Source organism: Rosa rugosa, chromosome 3 (assembly GCF_958449725.1).
Source record: "Rosa rugosa chromosome 3, drRosRugo1.1, whole genome shotgun sequence".
Lineage (NCBI taxonomy): Eukaryota > Viridiplantae > Streptophyta > Magnoliopsida > Rosales > Rosaceae > Rosa > Rosa rugosa.
In genome coordinates this window covers 4279987-4303379 of record NC_084822.1, presented here as the reverse complement: position 1 = coordinate 4303379, position 23393 = coordinate 4279987, and the positions used below count along the sequence as shown (strand labels likewise).

The window sequence follows — 23393 nt, the reverse complement described above, 5'->3', positions numbered from 1 at the left end:
AAGTATTCCCTTCGAAGGAAATCCGAGTGAATAGTAGAATCCAAGTGAGGAGAAATCTTCTCAAAGAGTATTTGGGGAGGAGTATTTCCTTCTAGGGAAATCCGAGTGAAGAGTGGAATCTAGGTGAGGAGAAATCTCCTAAAAGAGAATCTAGGTGAGGAGTGGAATCCAGTTGAAGAGAAATTCTTCAAGACGAATCTGGGTGAGGAGAATTCATGATGAAGCAATTTTAGCAAAAGAAAACAAACTTGATGAAGCCATGTTTCAAAAAGTAACTCATTGTAATTTAAAAACGTGATGGAACCACTTATAATCGCTTTTTAGACGTAAATAAAGTTGACATTCATATTTTGATACTTTGTTATATGTAAATCTAATAAGTTGACATTCATATCACTAATGATTGAAGACTTCGATCACGCTTGTTGAGGTCGGACTATCTAGTGACTCAAATCTTCATTGCGCATTGATTAGGGTAAATTTTAATTAAAGATTAATTATATATGATAAATATAATTATGAAAAAATAATAAATAGATAACCATACATCATAATTTTTTTACGTAAATACCCCTTATACATATACAATGAAAACCACATTAATTTGGAAGGGTAAACAAGTAAAATTAGAGATAAGAAATAATAAGGAAACCCCAAACCATGATTTGGTCCTACGCTACAGAAATTGGCAGATGAGAAGCGAGCCTTTGCATTTGGCTAATCGGCTCGTACCGGGCTCTCAGCTAAAATTGAATGCACGCACGGTGTTTGTAAAAATGGCTCTGAGAACGTCCCTTGGCCATTTTAGGAAGAAATATATATATATATTTTTCCTGGTACTCACCCATTGGCTCTCTACGTTTTTAGGTTTTCATCCATTATTCATTTGCTTAATGTATGTGGTCTGCGTCTTGTAGCTCATATTTAGAGGCAAAAAAATTTGTCCCTATTTCTTTTCAACTAAATTTTGAAATTCAGCATAATTTCCCGCTCAAATTTTTACCAATTAGAAAAACATAGGAGACCAAATTAAATCTCATCCCTAATTAAATTTTGGGACAAATATTTTTTGTCCCCAATTGAAATTTATTTGTCTCTAATAGCATTGAATGGACAATTCTGAAAAACAAAACTTTTAGGGACAAAATCAAAAAATTTGTCCCTAATTATGTGTTTGGGGGACGAAAAATTGGTCCGTCTCAAAAAAATTTGTCTCTAAATGGGTTTTCTCTAGTAGTATATATATATATATATATAAAGACTGAAGCAAATGTTATCCCTCTTTAATGGCCAATAGCTCTACCTGTCTGGCTTTCTATAGCTACATACTGAATAGGCAAGGCAAACACTGCCTTGAACTGTCCGTTGCCATCATAGAGTACCCCGCCCAGTCCACCATTAGTTTGGTTTGGCAAAAATTGCCATCCACGTTGAACTTCCATCAGTTCTCAGTAGCCGGCTGCCATCGTTTCCTGTTGCTTACTACCGGTTTGTGCACTGGCTGCCTTGCCTTCCGGAATTCATCCAGCCATGAAAGTGAACTGAAGACAATGCCAATGGGAGTTTGGGATGTACCACTCCATAACTTTATTATTTATGTTCTTCCGTAGTGCCTATAGTATCATTAGTAAATTAGTAACTTTTCAAAGACATCTTGCTTGAGGTCTATACCATGATCAAGCATTAATTCTTTGAAATTGATGTTTAGTAGTAACTAGCATGCATGCCCGCGCGTTGCTGCGGGTTTTGGAACCGACTGTGCAAGTTTTGAAAGATCGAAAATTCAGTTCATATATATAAAACAACTGTTGTTAGACCAGCTTGTCAAAAATATATAAATTCTTGCTCCATATTAGGAGCTAACATTACCATTAGTATAGCTGATATGGTAATCTTCAAATATATATTACAACTGCTGTTAAAACAGCTTCTCCAAAATACAGTGTTCTACTTATAGGCTAACATAGTGATTATATCAAAAGTGACATCAGTTGTCGAGAGGTTGTTAGCCTAGTGATGATTAGCTGTGGAGGTTGTCCAAAAAGTTGCTGCCTCCATTTCTATTTACACAAAAAAGTGACATGATATTTCAGTCCATTTTTTCTTTGTTCATAGTCTGTGGATGATGTTGCTGATTCAGTGCTTCCTTCACTGTTATTGTGAAAGTAAGAAGTTATAGAAGAAGTTAAAGAAGTGATAGGTAAACAAATAAAATGACGTGCAAGCATGTAGTTGTTACCTGCGGGGTCTTTTGTCTGGATTGGTAGCAAATAGTTGTCTTCTTCCTTTCTCGACAGATCTTTTTTTGTCATACAGTGGATGAGCTGGTGTGCTGGCACTTGGTTGATTCTTTGTGCTTGGAAAGATACCTTTCACTTTGAAGTCATTTGCTTCATTGTTTTGGATTTGGAAAATGTGAATTTGCCCTTTTGTTTGCAATATTTCATGCGGCAATGTTTCCTGTGGACCATAAGGGTGCTTGTCTATCTATGAGGTCTCTGCAAGTTATTCCAAACAATTGTTCAGCTGGTTTTCCTCTAAGCTTGACTGTGGCTTCACTGTTTGGATCTTCAATGGTGGCATAGACTCTATAACTGTAAAAGTATGCATCATTATTAGTAAGGAATATATTTGGTTACTAATTTTGGGAGCAGCTTTATGTTTGCATTGTGTTTTCTTCATTCCTACAGCTGAAGATATATATAAAACAACTGCTGTTAAAACAGCTTCTCAAAAATATATATATTGATGCTCCATATCAGGAGCTAACATTACCATTAATATAGAATCATGCTCCATACCAGTGATTTAAGAAGTTAAAGGTTAGTGTAAGAGTTGGTGCAAATGTAAAAATTGGAAGGAAGGAGAATAAGTGCATGTCAAACCATGATATATCACCAAACTTGATGCCAACCTATAATATATACTGGAGAGAATTGCAAACCTTAGCAGGAAAAACATGAACTTGATTGCAGAAAGTGAAACAAACATAGTAATAGCAAAATCCAATATCAAAATGAAGCTAAAGACCCAACATTTCCATAAAAATTTAGGAAAAATGAAAAAGGTTATTGAGACCAATAATCTTAAACCAAATAATCCAATTCTTCCATATCTAATTCTAGTAGATTAAGAAATGAATTTGATGCAAGAAATCATTTTCGTGCTAGTAGGTGTAATTGTTGAGGTTGGTTTCAACTTTCATTCATTAAGTGGTAAAGCAAATGGATAAAGTAAGTAGAATAACATATCTATTTTATTGTCACTTTACTGCAATAGTATACATTTTCATGAATGGTTAACAAAAAAGTGGATATTAGAAAGGAAAGAACTTGGCTGACCAGCCCTGGTCAGGAGGGGCTGACCACAGCCGCTAATAATCTGACAGCTGTCCAATTTTTTTTTTTTTTTGGCCCTTTCCCTTTCGGTTCTCCTTCTTCAGTTCTTCCTCTTCCTCTTGTTCTTCTCTCGCGCTTTACTTGCTTTGTAGCTTGACGCGTGAGATTGGTCCTTGACTCGTTGGTTTCGTTGTGTTTCAGTCAACGGTTCATGTTTGCTGGCCTTGCTGGATACCAAGTGACTTCCACAAGATCAAAGCAAAGAGACCCAGAAACAAAGTTTGAGTCTTTTTACCACTATCATATCCTTTCTTTTTTGCATTGTTGGTGTTTTACCACAAAAAGACCCAAACTTTCTTAGAAAAGGTCAAGACTTTAGAGGAAGGGAGTCTTCACTCTCCACTTGGAGGGCAACAAACTGAAATACAGATTATTTTTCAGACTACAATCTTCCAGAAACACCCAAAAACCCAAGAAGAAATTCTTTTTGGTCATGTGTTTTCAATTTTCTATCGGGGTTTTTCTTTGAAGGTCTATATGGTGACTTGATTGCCAGTTTTCTCTGGAAATTTGATTCCAGCTTCCTCCAAAGTTGGGTTGAATAGAGTGGCGGTGGTGTGAAGTTTGATGGGCATAACTCTTTCTCAGGTGTGTATCTTTAACCTTCTCTTGTTCAGTTAGTGAAGACTTCTGTAGTTGACTAGATGGGTCCTTGCCTTCTGGGTTATGGCATGTGTGGTAGATGTTTATGGGGTTGTTCTAAATTGCAAATTTTGAGCTGGAAATTGAAAAAGAATAAGAACAAGAGGAAGAGGAAGAACTGAAGAAGGAGAACCGAAAGGAAAAGGGGCAAAAAAAAAAAAAAAAAATTGGACAGCTGTCAGATTGTTAGTGGCTGTGGTCAGCCCCTCCTGACCAGGGCTGGTCAGCCAAGTTCTTTCCTATTAGAAATTTGAATTTGACCATGGAAGAGGTATTTGCATGCTGCGGTCTAGACAGACTCGCAGGTCTTCACCCTCAGTTTATATTTGAATTCATAGTCGCAGGTATTTGAATTTTGATGAGGAAATAGAGCCTCATTTACAATCATGGCAGAATGTCCTTGATCATTTGTAATTTGTCTGTCACGGTAGTCAAATATATTGACATTTTGATCACTGCTGCACAAACTTCGGTTCTGTTCGATCAACATAGGCTGAGATGCTGTAAATACAATTTGAATAATATTAATTATTTTAAATCTATAAATAGAAAACAGATTTCACAAAAATTACTCATTTGCATCATCATTATAAACCTGAAAATATAGAGTTACCTTCTTTCAACCTTCTTGATTTTCTTTGACAACCTGTGTATATATCAGAAACAATAGCAAAACTTTGATCATTAGTCAATAATAGGAAGAAAACTTGCTACACAATTTCAACTAATAATTCATATGCTTACTTATAACATTTTAACTAACCTGCATATTCATAACGAAAAAACATATATATATATATATATATATATATATATATATATATATATATATATATATATATATATAACAGGAAACTAACTAATTGTATATTGGAAAACTGAAGACAAAAGTAGAAAATCAGTAACACAAACTAAAAGAGAAGACACAAATCTCACTAAAAAGGTGTTTCTAATTTCACCAATTTGTACAAATGGAACAAAACGACGATTATCAAGAACAATTCAATATCATTGTACTTACCCATCGAAGTTGTATTGTCAATATTTGAATTTTGATAAGGAAACAGAGCCTCATTTACAATCATGGCAGAATCTCCTTGATCATTTGTAATTTGTCTGTCACGGTAGCCAAATATATTGACATTTTGATCACTGCTGCACAAACTTTGGTTCTGTTCGATCAACATAGGCTGAGATGCTGTAAATACAATTTGAATAATATTAATTATTTTAAATCTATAAATAGAAAACAGATTTCACAAAAATTACTCATTTGCATCATCATTATAAACCTGAAAACATAGAGTTACCTTCTTTCAACCTTCTTGATTTTCTTTGACAACCTGTGTATATATCAGAAACAATAATAAAACTTTGATCATTAGTCAATAATAGGAAAAAAAAAAATGAAAACACTTATAAAACATTGTGGAAAAGGAATATCTCTGACACACTCTGGGAAACTCATATTCTATTCTTTCAACTATGAACTAAGGAAGATGATGATCAACTCTATTTTCATTCAATTCCTAATTGAAAAAAAAAATCAACACCATTATTACTATGATGTCTTAATTAAAAAGTTATGCTTCATTATGTAACAAAACTTAATTGGTTAATCAAACACAATATAATAATATAAAATGGAATGTAAACATATTAATGCATGAACTCTGGTAAAGAAATAAATATAGAATGAAGGATGAAATGCAGTGTAAGTAGTTAATTTGACAGCTCAACAAAAAGCAAGAACAATCAAAACACCGATCTTCAAATGAATATTAGCAGATGCATATTTATCTATGCCTCTGTATTGACAACTTTACAATTGAGACACAAAATTAACCAAATTTTAACACTACGAACACTGTCATGACTAAAATTCATATCAACCAAATTCTAAATTTGGAGGGTGAAGGTATTGCAACAACTAAAGAAATTTTTAACTCACAAAATTTCAAAGCCATAGTTATTAAATAAAATAATGTAGTCTGCAATTTCTTTTCTCCCAATCCATAAAAACTCAAATTTCTTACTAATACGTTGTTACTTACCTTGTTTCCGCTTTCTTGATATAATCTGAGAAAATGTGTGTCCATATCAATTCTCTCTGCCTGTCTTTGAGTATCTTGATCTTCTGTATTATCATCTCGTAGAAGTCTCATAATATTTGTCTTTCCAGTTTTTGCTGCCATTACTGTATTCAAAATGAAGAGCAAAATGAGATATAAGCAACAGAACTAAAGCAAAAGCTTGGAATAGAATTGACATGCTCTGTGTGATACTGATTCAATATACTGCAATGCAAAATACGAAATACTAAATTAGAGATATTAATTCACAACTCATATGCTCTATTTTGGTTCCAAGAACAGCAAAAGTAGCACAAATAGGAAATAAGAACTCAAACAACTTTGGAAACTCATTGATATTATTCTAGAGCGCTGCTCCTCTATTTGGTTTAAAGCATTTTAAAACACTACCTAAATTTGTCTGAGTTAGCCGTTAGTAGAACACAAAGTTTATGTCAATTGTTGGCTACATGAAGTGACAGAATGAAACCTGTAACTCATAGAAGTAAAAATATAAGCTGATGAATAAAACAAACACAGCTTACACTCTGTTTCAGCAAGTGTAGTTTTTAGATGAGCATCACTTTCAGTTTTTCTATAGTTTTTAGATATCCAAAATACTGGATTTATAAGTATTTATGACCACTCTATTAACAGACCTCTAGGTTTGAGACAGATGAAAGTAGACTTATTCAACTTGAAAGTTTTAGGTAAACTTACTTTGCTTATTCAACTTATGAATCTGCTCCACCAAGATCTTGGGATTCTTCTTCAAAATCCCCACTTCCCTCACCTTCTTTCTTTCTTCTTGTTCTGTTAAGTATAAATGACATAAACTGAGAAGCGTATAATAAAAACCTAACAATGAACACCAGAAAAGCATTGTAAATGCTCAACGTTTATAATCTAAAACTCTGCTTGAAAAATTGAGAAAGTATAAATTTGAAGAACTGAAAACAATCTATGAACTAAACTATACATCGATAGAAACCAAGTGCCTAAAGTTTACATCAATGTGAAAAAATAAAAATAAAAACATTGGAAGAATACCTTCCACAGAATCTCAGATTACAAACAAAACAAAAAAAACAACAAAAAAACCAACAAATCAGATCCAATACCTTCCACTTCGTTTCTTTCAAGCAAAGAAAAGCTCCTCTCTTCTTCCTTCTCCTTCTTTCAAGTAAGAAAGATTCATGTCCTCTCTGTTTGACAAATAACAAAACTTCAAGTACAAATAAAAAAACTATCAAAACAAACTCTAACTTTATAAACCTTAGATCCATAATTAAACCTCAAAATCTCAAGATTATGAACAAATCGAAATAAACCCATCAAAACAATCAATAACAAACCCATATAAACTTTCCGACAAAAACCAATAAAAAAAATCATAACAATAATAAAATCTCACCCAAAGTCGTATTCTTTGTAGAGCCTCCAAAGAATATCTCTATCCACAAAAAATTATGATGCAGGTCAATTCTTCTTCCATTTCCTCCACAATCACTTTGCCTCTCCTACCCCAAATCAATTAGTAGATTGCAGAGATCCAACATGCAGAATCAAATCCAATAGCTTACTGCGAAAAGAAACCAAATAACTTCATCACCGTCCTAATCGAACTGAAACACATAAGAGATTTGAACTGATAACTAAAGCCATAAAAAACAAACCTTCACAATCAGAAATTTTCGCACCCGCCCCTCAGTGTCTAGGAAATTTTACCACTCTCTTTCGCTGCAAATTCCTCTCCCATTTCCCCCACAATCACCCTCCTTCTCCTCGTCCCCTTGCTCCTCCTCTTGGTCGAATCGAAAACCTATCAGCAACCCCTAAATAATCGAACTGAAACACATAAGTAATTCGAATTGATAACTGAAGCCATAAAAAACGAACCTTCATAGTCAGAAATCTTCGCACCTTCAGTCTCTAGGAAATTTTATCACTCTCTTTCGCTGTGATTCCTCTCCCATTTCCTCCACAATCAGCCTCCTTCTCCTCGCCCAACTCAGTCGCACACCCAAGAATCTGTCACAAAAACACCAAATCAGACAAACACCCAACAATCTTTCACAAAAACCCAACAAATAAGTGCTAAATCAAATAGAAATAGACAGAACAACGACATGCAGAACCCAACAACTTCACACCTCCAAATGCCCAGACCTGAGCTAAGAACGAAGAGAGAGGGAGAGAGAGAAGATTCGAAGATGGCGTCTCTCACCCCAACACCTTTTATACCTAGGTCAAACAACATACCGTAATTAAGCAAAGAATAGAGGGTAAAACCGTCATTTCATAGTAACGGCTCGGCTCGAGCCGGCACTGTTACTAAGTCGATGAACAGTTAACTGAGAATTAGAAGATATTAAATATGTTTTGCAACTCAAAAGGAGGTGATGAAAGTATGGTATGAGCAGTGCCACTCACTACTTATAAATTATATTATCTTTTGTCACTTTTTTATAGTGAGATCTTTCATCTCCAACATGTCTCCTCACATGCAACCTAACTCTAAGTTTGCACGTGAAATCAATTCACAAATCCAATTCCCACATTGAAAATTGGGGCATAAGTTCCACATTGGAGACTTGGCCAATCATGTAACAATCCAAGGCTCACATCGGACACTTGGTAATAATCCAATCAGAATCTTTCTGATGACCAATTTACTATGACAATTGGAGATGTGATTGGAGAGGAACCAGCTTTGACACCATGTTAAATAGTGACAAACGTGGCCCGTGGCCCATCGTTATACTAATATTATTCCAATTTAACCGCCTGTCAGATGTTGATTTTAACATAAAATGCCTCGATAGAATTGGGTCTAAATTATATTATCTTTTATTACTTTTCTAATGTGGAATATTTTCTCTCCAACATCTACCAAAACAGCTTGCTATATATCTCGTCTAGAAAGGGCACTCAGTCCCATCGTTAATGCTAGAAGGTTCATTTGTCACAGATGATATACATGTCGTCATTTGCGCATTTTAACCTAGTACACCCAACATGTGTTGTGTTTATCCAAACTATCTCAGTGTAGCGTCTGGAACTGTCGACGTACTTCTGCTCCAATATATTTGTTATTCTTTTAGTCCAACTCAGCCTTCTTGGTGCACCAGTAGTTTACCGCTACTCCTCCGATCATACCCATACTGCTCGTCAAGTTCTCGGCGTAAGGCCCCATCGAATGTTTCATTGAGTAGTTGGGAATTCTCTTGTTTGCATAGTCCTGAGCATATTGGGCTAGCTTGACACTCAATTCAAGTGGAGGGATACCAACCTCTGCGCGAGCTTCAAATTCAAGTGGAGGGATACCAACCTCTGCGCGAGCTTCATTTTGTGCTTTGAACCGGAACGTAATTGCATTCGAAACACTAGAAATATGCTAAGACTTCAAGCCAATTATTGTATAATTAATCTATTTTTATTTCTTTTGTAAGAAATAAGCAGAGTTACGGAATTTGAGAGAAAATGACGGAAAATTATAGTAAAAATAGAGTTATTGACAAGGAGACGAAATAGATGAAGCCGGTCAACTGTGATCAATGTCATGTAGGGAGCGAAAAATATGCGGAAGAGCATTGAGGAAATTGAAGAAAAGAAAATTAAAGAAAAAGAAGAAGTGCAGCCTCCTTAATTAGGTTAATCAATCAAGTAATTAATCAACCATTGCAGAAAGAGCCTTCTCTAATATTCCCAAAAACCCAATCAAACATTGATTGTTTTGTAATACCCCGAAAAATCCAAATTAAATTCCGTTGTTTTTTAGAAATGATTTCACGATAGTGGGAGCGAGTACGAGGCTTGGAGAAGTGGTGGAATTAGTTTGAACGATTTTATTTCGAAATCGTACGTATTTAGGAGCGTCTCAAAAATTGACTTTTTATACGTATGGAATTTCGGAAAACTTCCTTCATGAAAGTTGTAGAGCTCGTCGATACGATCTCGTGCATATGTGGAACGTAATATTCGGAGTTCGTATGATTAAGTTATGAATATTTGAAAATTGGGAATTTTCTATAAATAGGAAAAATATCTGATTTTTTTCATTAAGGACGAAAAAAATCTGATTTTTGCGGAATAGTCCCCCCTCTCTCTCTCTCTCTCTCGCGCAAAACCCTCCCACCCTTGCCGACCCGCCGACCCGACCCGACGCCAGCGGCGCCGTCGCTCGTCCTCCGGCCACGACCCGGCCCTCCCCGAGGTCGCCTCGAGCCGTCCAGCCGCTCCCTGCCACCGCCTTGCCCCGCCGCTGCCCCCAGATGGAGATCGAAGACACCCCTGCCATGCAAACCCGACCCGGCCGGAAATCCCCGATTCCGGCGTTGCATGGGCCGATCGTTCCCATTTTCGTGATCTCCTCTTCCCCCTGATCATCCCCATGTAAGCCTTTCATCACGATTTTGTGTATAGAACGCTAGATCATGGTTTGACTTTTTTGACGTCCCTGATTTAATCTGAAATCTGATCGGACGCACAGGATTAATCCGACTTCCAAGCTTGATCTAGGACGATCTAGGCCAAACCAGACTTAGCTCCAGGTATGGAAGTCGATCACCCTTTCATTTTGAACCAGTTTGTAGTTGGTCACTTTGCCATCTGAGGTGGTTGACCGGCGTTGACCGCCGCGTTGACCGCCCACTGACCACCGCTTGTGGCAGCGCATTCGACCATATTTTGAATTTTTATTATCTAGGCTATGTTCTACGCATCCATACGAGCGTTTTGATATATTACAAGGTTAGGTTAGAAAAAGTTGATAAATAGTGGATTTACGTTTTTACGTTACTATTTAACGTTTTTACGTTTTATCTTAAGTTTACGATCTGCGAAGATCTGACCATCGGTTTTACTTCAAATTTAGATATGTTGATCGTATGACTGTCCCGATGACTTTGTGTGGTCATGGGCGAAGATCCGACCGTTGGATCTTCGTATAATTGTGAAATAGTGATTCGGAAGGCGATTCGTGAGAATCTAACCGTAAGATTTTCGTATAATTTTGTGAAGATGTTAGTAAGGACGATTCAAGAAGATCTGACCGTTGGATCTTCATTATAATTTTGGAGGATGATCCTAAGGGCGATCCGTGAGGATCTGACCGTTGGATCATCATTAAATTAAGATTCGACCGTCGGATCATCATATAATTAGAATCCGACCGTTGGATTTCAGTATATGTGTGGTTTATGAGTAATTTACTAAGTCAAGATAGTATCTGATTAGGTGATTGACGAATCGAGTTGGTGGACGATTCAGATGGATATGTGGCTTTTAGAAGACGCAGCGGGATTAGAGGTGAGTAAACCTCACGTGGTTCATATTACGAACCCAATATATTTAATTGCTTTATTTTGCAATCATATGAACTATTGTTGGTGTATTAGACATTCCTGTGTGAATGTCTGTATATATATTATTACGTGAAATAATATGTATTGTTGGAGTTGTGTTGAGTTTATTGTTGAGAAACAATATATTGTGAGGGGTATTGAGGTTATTGTTGAGAAACAATATATTGTGAGGGGTATTGAGTTTATTGTTGTGAAACAATATATTGAGAGAGATGTTGAGTTTTATTGTTGAGGAACAATAAATTGTTGTGATCTGTGGAAGATCAATAGGTCACGGGGTGACCATGGCATACTATCAGCGAACCACGCTCTCGCGCCGGGTAGGTGGAACTGAATAGTATTAAATCGTGAACCACGCTCTCGCGCCGGGTAGGTGGAAACGATCAGTTAGAGCTCTAGTCTGTCTGCCAAATATTGAGTGACCTTATGGGGGAAATTGAGAGTAACTCATAAGTGTCTATATATATATATATGAGAGTGAGAAAGTAACGTGGGTTTGTGGTGGTCTTGTAATTTAATAAATCAACAGTTCTTTCTTGTTTACTCATACTAGCTGTCAAAAGCTTACCGGGTTTTGTGTTGTTGCAACTCCCGGTACACTATTCAAATTGTGTAGCGGGTAATCCTACAGGACAGGAGAACCAGGACGGTGATCGTGCGGTTAAAGCAATTGTTAGAGTTTTACAGCAATTGTAAGTTGTGAGGTGTGTTATGCTCATTTGAGCTTTACAATATTGCTTGTGAGAGTGGATTGTAATAATGAACTCGAAGTTTCGAGATTTGGATTTTGTAATTGTAATTATTCATGTTTCGGATTTGAATTTATTATTCAAAATTCGGGGCGTGACATGTTTAATTGGCTTGATCAACTTAGATGCCAACACGTGGTGCACTACAGGTCTCGTTTCAATCATTTGCTCACCAAATTCCACGGAGACCCTTGACCACAAAGGCCTTATCCAGATTTTTTTCTTCTTCTAGCTAGCCAGGACTTTAGGCCAGCTTCAACTGGAAGGGCTAAAAATAGTCCTGGGGTTAAATTTTAGCCATGAATTCTGCACTATTTATCGATGTGACATCAACTATCTTCAACCCGTCAAGAATAAATTATATCCCTAAAATATATTTTAACATTTTGGATATGTGTGTGTGTTCTTATTTTTTATCATATTTTTACTTATAGTAATTCCCTAATTGAAATCATTTTTATGATAAAAAAATATTTTTTCGGATGTTTTTTTTTTTAAGATAATCAAAAATATCTTTATTTTCGATAAAGGAAAAATAAATGAGAGATATATATGAGGAAGTAGAAGGAAAATGTGAAAAAGAAGGTTGAGGTGATATGTATTTATAGTGTAAAACAAAACAAAAAAAACCAACGGCTATTAAAAAAAAAAAAACAAACAACAACTAGATGACGTCAGCAACTGCTTTTCTAAAAGGCTAGATTTGGGGCTAAATTTACCCCTCTACTCACCTTTAGCCCTAAGTTTTGGCCCTTTGGCCCTAAGTTTGGTGGGTTGGAGATCATTTGGGCTAAAAAATAGTCTTTTAGCATTTTATGTTGGTGGGTTGGAGAAGGCCTTATCTCTCTTCCTCTGGGCGACAGCCGCAACCGACCCCATTTACCATTCATTCCCATTTCTCTCGCCCATCACCTCACAGTCCCTCTTCTCTTTTCTTTTCTTCATTTTAGTTTCATCTACTTGGAAGACTCACTCAGGCTTGAAGATAGAAAATCAACATGAAGAGCACCACACCTTAATTTTAGGTAGTTGGGTAGAAAAATTACTTGGTTCATATTAGCCCATACCTAGAAGTGATCAAGCTAACTATTCTCTCTCTTCCTTATTATCTAGCTCATATTTTTTGTATACTTTTGTTGATGAGTTCTTGTATGGCTAGTGAGTAGTTTAATTTTAGGAGTTAGGGTTGTCACACTCTGATTTTCAAGCACAATTAATAAACAAATTAACAAACACAAATACTCTGGACGTGATGGTTCAGACATTAACACTAAATACTTAGAGAATTTTTCGTTTTAAAACAAGTACAAGATGATGTGCTGAACCCACAATGTCAATACAGACTCGTTTTTTAGAGTCACATATTATATTACGTCAAGTTTACAAATTAAACTGAATAATAATTCAATAAGTAAATAACCCCACCACACTTACTACACAGCGAAAGACTAACAAGTGCATAGAACAAATAAGTTCCTAAACTCACGACTACAATGGCAAGGGACCATAGCTCCATCACGTTCACCCTAGCCTGCAGGATAGACCCCATACACCATTGAATAGTGCACCAGGTTGAAATAACAAACCCGTTAAGCTTTTGCAAGCTTGTGTGAGTAAACTCAAAACAAACAACAGAAGCACATGCATGCTTAAACCATCTCAACCTAACAAAATCGATATGCAATTATAACGACAAAGAACATCAAGTTCACATCCTACAATATCATGCTCACGTAAGTTAACTCATATCTAAAATCTACATGCTCTGATTCTCGACTCATGCATCCAACTTCACAAAACTTCAACTAAACATTCAAACTCAAGTGATGTTTTAAACATTTTAAAACACAACAATCTACAAAACCAACCTTCGTTTGTTTCAACAAAAGTAGTTGTCACCTCAGTGATGTTTCAAATCATTTTTAGTCTCAACAACACAACTACGAAATCACACTCATTTCCCCTCAGCATAAAGCATTTGTCAAAATTATGACATCACAACTCATTTCACACTCACTACAAATTTCAAACCACAACTGCACTCACAATTTGAATTAAGTAAAATCAGTAATCCCTGCATAGAAACTTAGTTCAGGAGATCACATTAAAAACAATTTAACAATCAATATAAATCATAGTAATCAATAGAAATTATAGTAATCCTTGAATATCATTTAGTTCAGGAGATTACATTAAAAATAATTTAACAATCAATAGAAATGTCACGCCCCGAATTTTGAATAATTAAATTCAAATCCGAAACGCGAGAACAAACACAAGAAAACACATATAGAAAATTTTTCATTTAAACTAAGCAACAAACAAACTAAACTCACAATGTCAATACCGACTCGTTCTTTAGAGTCACATATTACATTACAATAGTTTACAAATTAAACTGAATATCAATTCAACGTGTAACCACTCTCACCAACTCACTACACAACGGAAGACTACAAGTAAAAGCGCCCTTGTACACCACGTGATGGAAAGTCCACCTCAGCTTCGATAACGATCACCCAATATTCTGACCTGCACAATAACCCCTACACCATAGAATAGTGAACCGGGAATGTAAACAACAAACATGGTAAGCTTTTCAGCCCGTATGAGTAAACTCAATAAAAATGACTCACGTCACTCATGCTTATAATTTCTCAATTCGTGAGATAATTAAAGCAACAACATTTAATTTCACAATACACAACCAAACATACAAAACCATCCTTCAATATCATGCTCACGTAAGTTAACTCATATCAAAATCAACATGCTCTGACTCTCGACTCAAGCATCCAATTTCACAATACTTCAACGAATCAATTAAACTCAATTATGTTTTAAACATTTTAAAACACAACGAACTACAAAATCAACCTTCATTTAACTCAACAAAAGTAGTTGTCACCTCAGTGATGTTTCAAATCATTTTCAGTCTTGACAACACAACCACGAAATCACACTTCTTTCCTCTCAACCTAAAGCACTTATCACCACAATGACGTGATAAAACATTTCTTGACTCACCACGAGTCTCAACCACAACTGCACTCACATCATTAAAGTAAATAAAACCAGTAATCCCTGCTTAGAAAATTAGTTCAGGAGATCACTAAAAACACACAATTCAAAATCATTGTAATCCCTGCATATAGTTTAGTTCAGGAGATTACGATGAAACCAATTAATTCAGAAAATAGTAATCCCTGCATATAACTTAGTTCAGGAGATTACATTAAACAAATAATAAAAATCATAGTAATCCCTGCATATAATTTAGTTCAGGGAATTACATTAAAACAATCAATTCAGAATGGTAATCCCTGCATAGAATTTAGTTCAGGAGATTACCAAGAAAACAAACAATACAATAATAGAAATAAATAGAAACATTTACTAAAAACATCCATTAATAACGCCAACCACCACACAGCTCATCACACCCACACAGGTCATCACACAGAACACCACACAGATCACCACACAGGTCATCACACAAATCACCACACAGGTCAACAACTCACACTAGAGTCGATGATCACTCATCAACACCAAACTAAAGTCGATAGTCGATGTTCACCCATTGACTCAGACTAAAGTAGATGATCGCCCATCAACAATCTCAAACCTCAATCACTCAACATTAATTCCTATCCTCTTCATAACAATCAACACATCAATTATCGCCACTTTGGTCACCACTTTGGTACTACAATATATTAAATCATACTCTCAAACACAACTTCACCCATGTCACACCATCCAATATATATATTCCACGTAAATATATATATACGTAGTCATTCACGCAGAAATGACCACTAATACCAACTATAGTTTTATAAATTATTCCTCTCGAAAATCATTTTATAACAAAACATTGTTTTAACTTACCCATGAACCGTTGTCGATCAAGTTCATATATTTTAAAACAAATAATTTATTTTGATTAATACGATTTTGCGTGCTAACAATAAAATATACTAAAATAAAACATAACTACTTTATCAACCGAAACACCGTGAGATTTACTCACCTCTAAATCCCGCTGCGTTTTCTCTTACAGCCGAGGTAAAGTACCGAACACACTCCATCAATCACCTAAGTAAAATGCATCACAACTTAGTATACGGATCGATAACGATTAAAGTTCAAACCCCCGTTGAACTAAAATCCCCAAAAGTAATGCCAATCGAGGTGAAACTTCATCCGAGACCACCCGAGGCCTCCGGAATACTTATACGATCAATATAACAAAACTACAAGTCAATTGGACGGCCGAATCCTCACGGATCGAAAACCGATCGAACCGAAAACCCTAAAACTTGGAAAAATTCATAACGTGCTCATACGATTTCCAAAAATTACAAACTATATATCGAAATGCTCGTATCGACGAGTAGATCGCACTGAGGAGCATAAACTGCCCCAGAGGTGGCCGGAGGCCGCCGAAAACCACCACCACAGTGGCGGCACCGCCACCAAACCAAAGTCAAAATTTGACAAAACTTCCAACACGAAAGTTCTTCATCACAACTCCAATTGAAACATTCATAACTAGCACAAAGTCAGAATCAAAGCCATTTGGCCAGAATTTACCTCGCAAGTTTTGAAAACCGATGAACCCTAGAATTTCAAAGCTTCGATTCGTCCTCCACAAGTGAAATTGTCCCAAGCTGCTTTGGGAGAAGCATCAACGTCCTATGGGCTGCAAAAGCCCTCAAGAATCACCGGCTATGGTGGCCGGAAACGTGATCTCCGATCTGGGTTCGAAGCATCGCCACCGCCAAACTTCCCAGCCTTGCACCGCCCTCCACAGCTCGTTTCATGCTCCAATTCTTCCACAGACCTCAAGAGGGGATTGAGGAGAGCAGGATTCCCTTTGGAATAGCTCCGATTGGTTGCCGGACGGTGAAGAAATCTGCCGGCGAAGGGAAGAGGGCGAAACGGGGTCGGGACCGAAGAGAGAGGAAAAGTTTCCCAAAATGGAAACTTCTGTTTTTTTTCCTATTTAACCAAAATGGAAACTTTTTCCAAATGCGATAACTTCTTCATACGAACTCCGATTTCCGCGTTCCGCATGTCCACGAACTCGTAACGACGCGCACTACGATTTCCGTGAAGGAAGTTTTCACAGAATCTTAACGTATAAAAAGTCAAACTTTGTGAACCCCCTAACACGTGCACTTCGAATAATTATTCGTCCGAAAATAATTCCACTCCACCCTCGAACTACGAAATCGTACAAACGAACACTTTATTAATCGTACAACTCCGGCCGACCTCAGGCCAACTCCGGCGGGTCTCCAGCCAACTCCGGCAGGTCTCCGGCCAACTTCCGGCGGGTCTCCGGTGACCACAAAAGCTACTGTCACCAATAACAAAAGCTACTGTCGCTAGCAAGAAAAGCTACTCTGATGAGATTTCCGGCAACCTCCGGCGATGCCACAAAAGCTACTGTCACCAACAATAAAAGCTACTCTGATGAAATTTCCGGGACCTATGAGGTCACAAAAGTTACTGTCACCAACACTAAAAGCTACTCCCACCAATAACAAATATTACTGTCACTAGCAACAAAAGCTATTCTAATGAGTTCTCCGGCGAGGTACAAAAACTACTGTCATAAGCAATAAAAGTTACTGTCACCAGCAACAAGAACTACTCTCAGCAACACTAAAAGCTACTCCCGCCAACAACAAAAACTACTGTCACCAACATCAGAAAACTACTGTCACCAGAAACAAAAGCTACTGCCACCAGAAACGAAAAACTACTATCACCAGCAATAAAAACTACTGTCACCAGAACAAAACCTACTGTCACCAACAACAAAAACTTCTGTAACCAGAAACAAAAACTACTGTCACTAGCAACAAAAACAAAAGCTACTGGACCAGTAATAAAAACCTACTGACATAAATACTGATTATACATGTTGACAATGTAACACAAATTCCAAACAAGAAATGCTAGAGATACGAAATCACAACAAGAAGAAAATTGAATTTCATCCAGTTTGAAAAGATATTAGCATAGACATAGTTAGCTACTATCACTGTGTTGAAAAACCACTATAATAGTTATAAAAAGCTACTGACTTGAAATCAATCAAAATGAAAACATAATTTCTGACATCAACTTGAAAAAATACTAACATAAGCATAAAAAGCTACCATCACTGTATTGAAAAGCCACTATAATAGTTATAGAGAGTTACTGACTCGAAATCAATCAAAATGAAAAACCTAACAATAACAATAACAATACCATGGCAACCACCAGCTTAAGAAACAATTTTCCATCTCATATAGACTCTGAAAGTGCGTCACTCCATTGACAACTCCCATTTCGCACCGCTGCTTTGCTCGACTTAGCAATCGTCTTCCCAATTTCCACATACATAATGGACACAAACAGCTTGTCCCATTCTCTCAGCACCTATAATCACAGACATCACCATCACACTAACCAAACCAGAAAATCCTCCCCATAAATTCCTCATTAATTAATCACACAAAATTTCCACACTTATTATTGCATAAGCATCAAAACATACACGTCCACAACTAAACTCTTAACAATTAGACTGTCTTTATTTCTTAGCAAACATTGCAGAAAGATACAAATGGTTGATCAATATGCTCTCTGATATTACAATATACATTATTTCAATTGAATATAATACACACGACATTATACAAGAAAGTATGAATCTGTTTTAAAATTACAGTACTCTAATTATGTCCTGCCATTTGAAAGTATGAACAAAATTTGAAATCTGAAATTTCACAACAAATACAGAAGAGTATGTATACCTTTGATCAAATCTATGAAACGTTGTAGCTTCTTCTGATACAGTTTAACCTCTCCTACATAAAAATTGTCACAAGAATGAATAAAAATGCATTCAACTTGTCCATATACAGAGATTGAAGCAAATTATGACACAAAGCGCAATCATACATGTATGCTCAGTGTTGAGAATCAAAATCAATTCAGTTCAATTGCGACGATCATAAGAGAGGGGCCTTAAACTGAGTGAACTTGAAATTGAATCTCTTACCTAACCTCATCGGCCTATTCCTGTGTATCCTAAACATCTTCTTCTTCCTCCTCTCGCCGATAATCGAACTCAATTCAGTTTGATTGAGACGAGCATGAGAGAGAGCTTCGGTCGATGGTGTAACGCAGATCCTGTTGGAGGCGGATGCAATTGACCGGAGAATTGGTCGCCGGCGACGTCAGAGGGACATCGAAATGCTTCAATTCGACAACTGTCGCCGTCGTGCTTGGAATGCCGAGATCTCTCATCGTTTAGGTCGTAGCTAGGTTTGATGAAGGCCGTAGTCGTCTTGGCCGCCGTTGCTGGAAGCCAGAGAAACAAAATTAATGATCGGTTCGTCGGAGGACGAAGAGGAAGAGAGAGGGCTTCCTTTGAGGAGTCGCAGAGAGAGAGAGAGAGATAGAGAGAGAGAGAGGAGAGAGAGAGAGAAAATGATTAATCTGATATCAAGTTGGTTTTCTTATGTAGAAGGGCAGAATCATCAGATACGGTAAAATTTGAGAATTCAAGTGGCCTTATCAAGACAAAAAATGTTAGGTGGGGCCTTATTGCTAATTTAAGTTTCAAAATGACACTTATGAGTAATTTTCTAAAATAAATATAATATTTTTTTGATATAATTATTGTCCTTAATAGTCATTTTATAGTAGGTTATATATGTCATTTAATATATATATATATATATATATATATATAGTAAATACATCCCGGATAATATCACCTAGTGCAATGTATTAAATTTCCAAGACTTAATTCCAAATAAATTTAGTCGTTTACATAATTAAACCAGTGGCTTGGTCAACTAATTAAACTTTTCTTAAAATAAATTTAAATATAACGCATACCATAAATTAGGGCTGTTGACGACCCTATAAAAGACGCATACAATTACGGTCTTAGCACTCAAGCTTTAAATTCATATTTGATAATTGCAAAGGCACATCCATTTTTCATCCATTTTTCATTTCTTCTGGGATAAGAAAATGACTAGCTGTTGGTCTCTCTTGGCTTTTGGTATTGTGATCATGGTGTTGATGATCAGTCCATATCCTGCAAATGGCCTCACATGCGATGAGACCGCAGGCATTTTGAATCCCTGTCAAGATTTTTCGGTTGGAAATGGCCCTCCAACTCCTAGCGCTTCTTGCTGTGGAGCTGTGAAAGAATTGGTTTCTAAAGTTAGATCCAGACAAGTACGTAGAGATCTGTGTGAATGTATGAAGCAGATTATTCTTGCCTTTCATATTGACGTCGGAAAACTTCAATACATCATTCCTCAGTATTGCAAGGTCACAATTCCTGTACCTCTTGATCCCAACGCAGACTGCAGCAAGTACGCAATTTTTTTCTCTTCAAATTAATAGTGATATACAATTATGCATCATCTTTCTAATTCACGTGATATTTGCAACTAGCTACATGCAAGCATTTCTCCTCTCTCTCTCTCTCTCTCTCTCTCTCTCTCTCTCTCTCTCTCTCTCTCTCTCTCTCTCTCTCTCTCTCTCTCTCTCTCTCTCAAGTTTTCGCAATATTGCTTATGATTGATACTTCATATCTATAACTAATATTTATTTTGATTAATTTCACCTGCAGGGCTTCTCTGTTTTAAAGGTCAAAATGAAAAGAGGAGAACTTGGCTACAACGTATCGATATTTTAGGATGCAGAAAGGAGTGTTTGGTTCCATAGTTTGTACTCCGTCCAAATTATGTATGAACATGTAATTTTTTACATCAAATAAAAGAATTTAATTCTATACTTTAATTTTATTCGTTTAATTTTTTCTATAAAAATTGTCCAAACTATTTGCACCGACAACCAATAATTTAAAAAGTGTCAATGAGGTATTCAAATTACAAAATCATCAATCATGAATCAATTCAAATTTCGTACAACCTCATACATCTGGAAAAAAAAATCCTGTTTTTTTTATTATCACATCAACAACTCTTAATTACAACAACTAATCTTCCGTGAGTCGAAATCACGACCTCTCACTTACGAATGGGAGACCTGTGTGACTTTATAACTTAGACATGATACTTTCAAGTTTTGATAAAAGAAAAGGAAAATTTTTCAAAAATATAACATAATTTATTCCCATGAGGTTATAACTTCATCCTTACAACCATTACAAAAAAATATTGCATTGGCCACGGCAAGGTGCCGTTGCAAATGACTTTTGGCAACGGTAAAGCTTCCATAGCGGATGGTGGCGTCGCCAACACTATTGGAAATGAAACTTGTGCCATCCCAAGAGCAATAGCCACTGAAAATATTTGCCGTTGCAAGACTATAGCAACTGAAAAATGCTGCTGCAAATAGAAATGACAACTGTATCGATAGCTATGGCAAGTTTGGTTGTCTCAAAATATGAACTGTTAACAAAAAAGTTTCAGGCATATATGCAAATCCTTTTATTTATTTATTTATTTATTTATTTTTATACTTAGCAAAAGAGGCTGTATAAATGAGAGAATTACTTCTTGATTTTTATTCATCTTCACCACACTGTTCATAATGCATATTGCCAAAATTAAAATAAATGAAGTTAATGCTTTATAAGATGTGACCATAACACTTCTTTTCCTCCATCTTCTTGTCTAAAACCACAGGCACATTCCCATCTTTTCTGAATCAACATCCGGCCACCTCCTATAGCTTCTCACCTAATTTTGAAGGCTACTTTATATTCTTTGAGTAGACCACTCCTGCAAATTTTCAGTAAATTTTCAGGTGTGTATCTATATATGTGTGTGTGTGTGTGTGTCTATCAATGATGCACTACAACAAGTGCAAATTCCTAAAATGCCAGGAAAAATTATGAAAAAGAAAACAAAAGAAACAGAAAAGTATCTCATATATAGAAGAAACTATGAGTCCACATGATTTGTGTGCTTGACTGCAACTTACGCGCAATAAGGGCACGGTCATCAAAGAAGTGGGAAATATTTAAACCCGAAATTATCGTACCACGGGGATTGAAAAGCTAACTCCAATCCTTGGTTATGCCGATTACTAAGTCACCAACAATTTAACAAACAAAACCTAAAAATAGCACCAAGCTATTTACATGCCCGGCTCGGAACAACCAAGCCTAAAATTGGTCAAGAGAACCACAAATAAATGCAGAAGCTCACAACCGAGTGGTATGGACAATGAAAGTAGTTTGTAAAAATTGATTTTTTTAATTGCGAAAAATAAAATTGACAATTAAAAATTAAAGTAGCTAATAAAAACTTGAGATAATAGAAACTAATCAAGAAATAGAAATTAGGTCACTAGGGTATCCTCCTAGCCAAATTTAATGCACAAATATATTTCGACAATGGTCATTCAATTCATAGTGGCATCAAGAACCGTACCCAAGGCTTTTCAAGGCTCATGGGTCATTAGATTCCTTAAAGGGTATTCCTACTCCGGATCAAGGGTCGTAGAAACTCAATTGGGACAATCTAGAGCCTTGTTAGGGCCTCTAGTTGCACCAAAAGGCGAAGAGTCCTAGAATCAAGGTTCCCAAGCTAGCCAATACGGCAATCGAAATTGGTATTGTAACTAACCATGTTCTAAACAAGTGTCCTAGCCATAAATTAGAGAAATGATTAGGTCCCCTAATTTGTTCTAGACATGCTCATCTACACATTCAAGAGTTAATCAAGCTCCTAAGCATGCATCTAAGCCAAATAATATAGAATAGAACATATGCCAAACACGAAATTGAAAACCATTAAATCAAAACATATTTATTACATTAAATCCATGCTAGGGTTCAAACCCTAGTTTCCTAAATAGACTACTCACAACCCATCCACAAATCAACAACAATATTCATCAATTAAAGAGGTAAAAGTGAAAAGGAGTGGAAAGTAACATGAACAAGTCACAAATTGCTATGGAGCAATTATGACAAGTCTTGATTTATGGCTTCCCACTATACCCAATCTCAAGTCTTGATGTAGATGAGGTCCCTTGAAGCTCCTTGAAATCCCTTTGAGAAATTGATGAGGATTTGATGGAATTTTGGTGAGGAGGAAAATGGATCTTGGTGAGGTGATGGTAGATCTTGATGAGGAGGAAAAGAAATCTTGGTGAGGTGATGGT

At 36.4% G+C, this 23393-nt stretch overlaps 2 protein-coding genes and 2 long non-coding RNA genes across 11 annotated transcripts in view; 2 read left to right on the top strand and 2 right to left on the bottom strand.

Moving 5' to 3' along the window:
- The window catches only part of LOC133739775 (uncharacterized), a 44577-nt gene extending 39472 nt beyond the window's left edge, over nt 1-5105 (top strand). Inside the window, exon 3 of the long non-coding RNA XR_009860819.1 lies at nt 4964-5105. This is a non-coding gene — a long non-coding RNA (uncharacterized LOC133739775). The remainder of the gene's footprint in view (nt 1-4963) is intronic.
- Nucleotides 4261-8423, bottom strand: LOC133739773 (uncharacterized). 8 transcript variants are annotated; one of them, XM_062167579.1, is made up of 11 exons: nt 8266-8423; nt 8036-8143; nt 7789-7947; nt 7527-7694; nt 7234-7337; nt 6833-6970; nt 6095-6237; nt 5362-5383; nt 5062-5238; nt 4654-4686; nt 4261-4541 (listed from the first exon to the last, which is right to left on the bottom strand). In XM_062167579.1, the coding sequence occupies exons 7-11, from the start codon at nt 6233-6235 to the stop codon at nt 4330-4332; spliced, it is 585 nt and encodes a 194-aa protein (XP_062023563.1). In that variant the 5' UTR covers nt 6236-6237; nt 6833-6970; nt 7234-7337; nt 7527-7694; nt 7789-7947; nt 8036-8143; nt 8266-8423; the 3' UTR covers nt 4261-4329. The 8 variants fall into 8 exon arrangements, with proteins under 8 accessions (XP_062023563.1, XP_062023558.1, XP_062023561.1 ...); XM_062167574.1 differs by having other exon boundaries at nt 6833-6925; nt 7234-7317; nt 7789-7960; nt 8266-8422; XM_062167577.1 differs by having other exon boundaries at nt 6833-6925; nt 8266-8422.
- A 9881-nt stretch (nt 8424-18304) lies between these two features.
- LOC133741313 (uncharacterized) lies at nt 18305-19569 on the bottom strand. The gene is made up of 3 exons (XR_009861796.1): nt 19294-19569; nt 19046-19099; nt 18305-18668 (listed from the first exon to the last, which is right to left on the bottom strand). It is a non-coding gene; the product is annotated as an uncharacterized LOC133741313 (long non-coding RNA).
- Nucleotides 19570-20267: 698 nt separating this feature from the next.
- On the top strand, nt 20268-21002 carry LOC133736536 (non-specific lipid-transfer protein-like). Its single transcript, XM_062164060.1, has 2 exons — nt 20268-20626; nt 20887-21002. Exons 1-2 carry the CDS (start codon nt 20277-20279, stop codon nt 20900-20902), a joined length of 366 nt encoding a protein of 121 aa, XP_062020044.1. The 5' UTR covers nt 20268-20276; the 3' UTR covers nt 20903-21002.
- The last annotated feature ends 2391 nt before the right edge of the window (nt 21003-23393 follow it).

Coding starts and splice junctions, on each gene's coding strand:
- LOC133739773 (XM_062167579.1), bottom strand. CDS start 6,235: ATGGCAGCAAAAACTGGAAAGACAAATATTATGAGACTTCTACGAGAT. Junction 5,239..5,361: donor TGTCAAAGAAAATCAAGAAG/GTTGAAAGAAGG, acceptor TTGTATTTACAG/CATCTCAGCCTATGTTGATC. Junction 4,687..5,061: donor TGACAATACAACTTCGATGG/GTAAGTACAATG, acceptor ATATATACACAG/GTTGTCAAAGAAAATCAAGA.
- LOC133736536 (XM_062164060.1), top strand. CDS start 20,277: ATGACTAGCTGTTGGTCTCTCTTGGCTTTTGGTATTGTGATCATGGTG.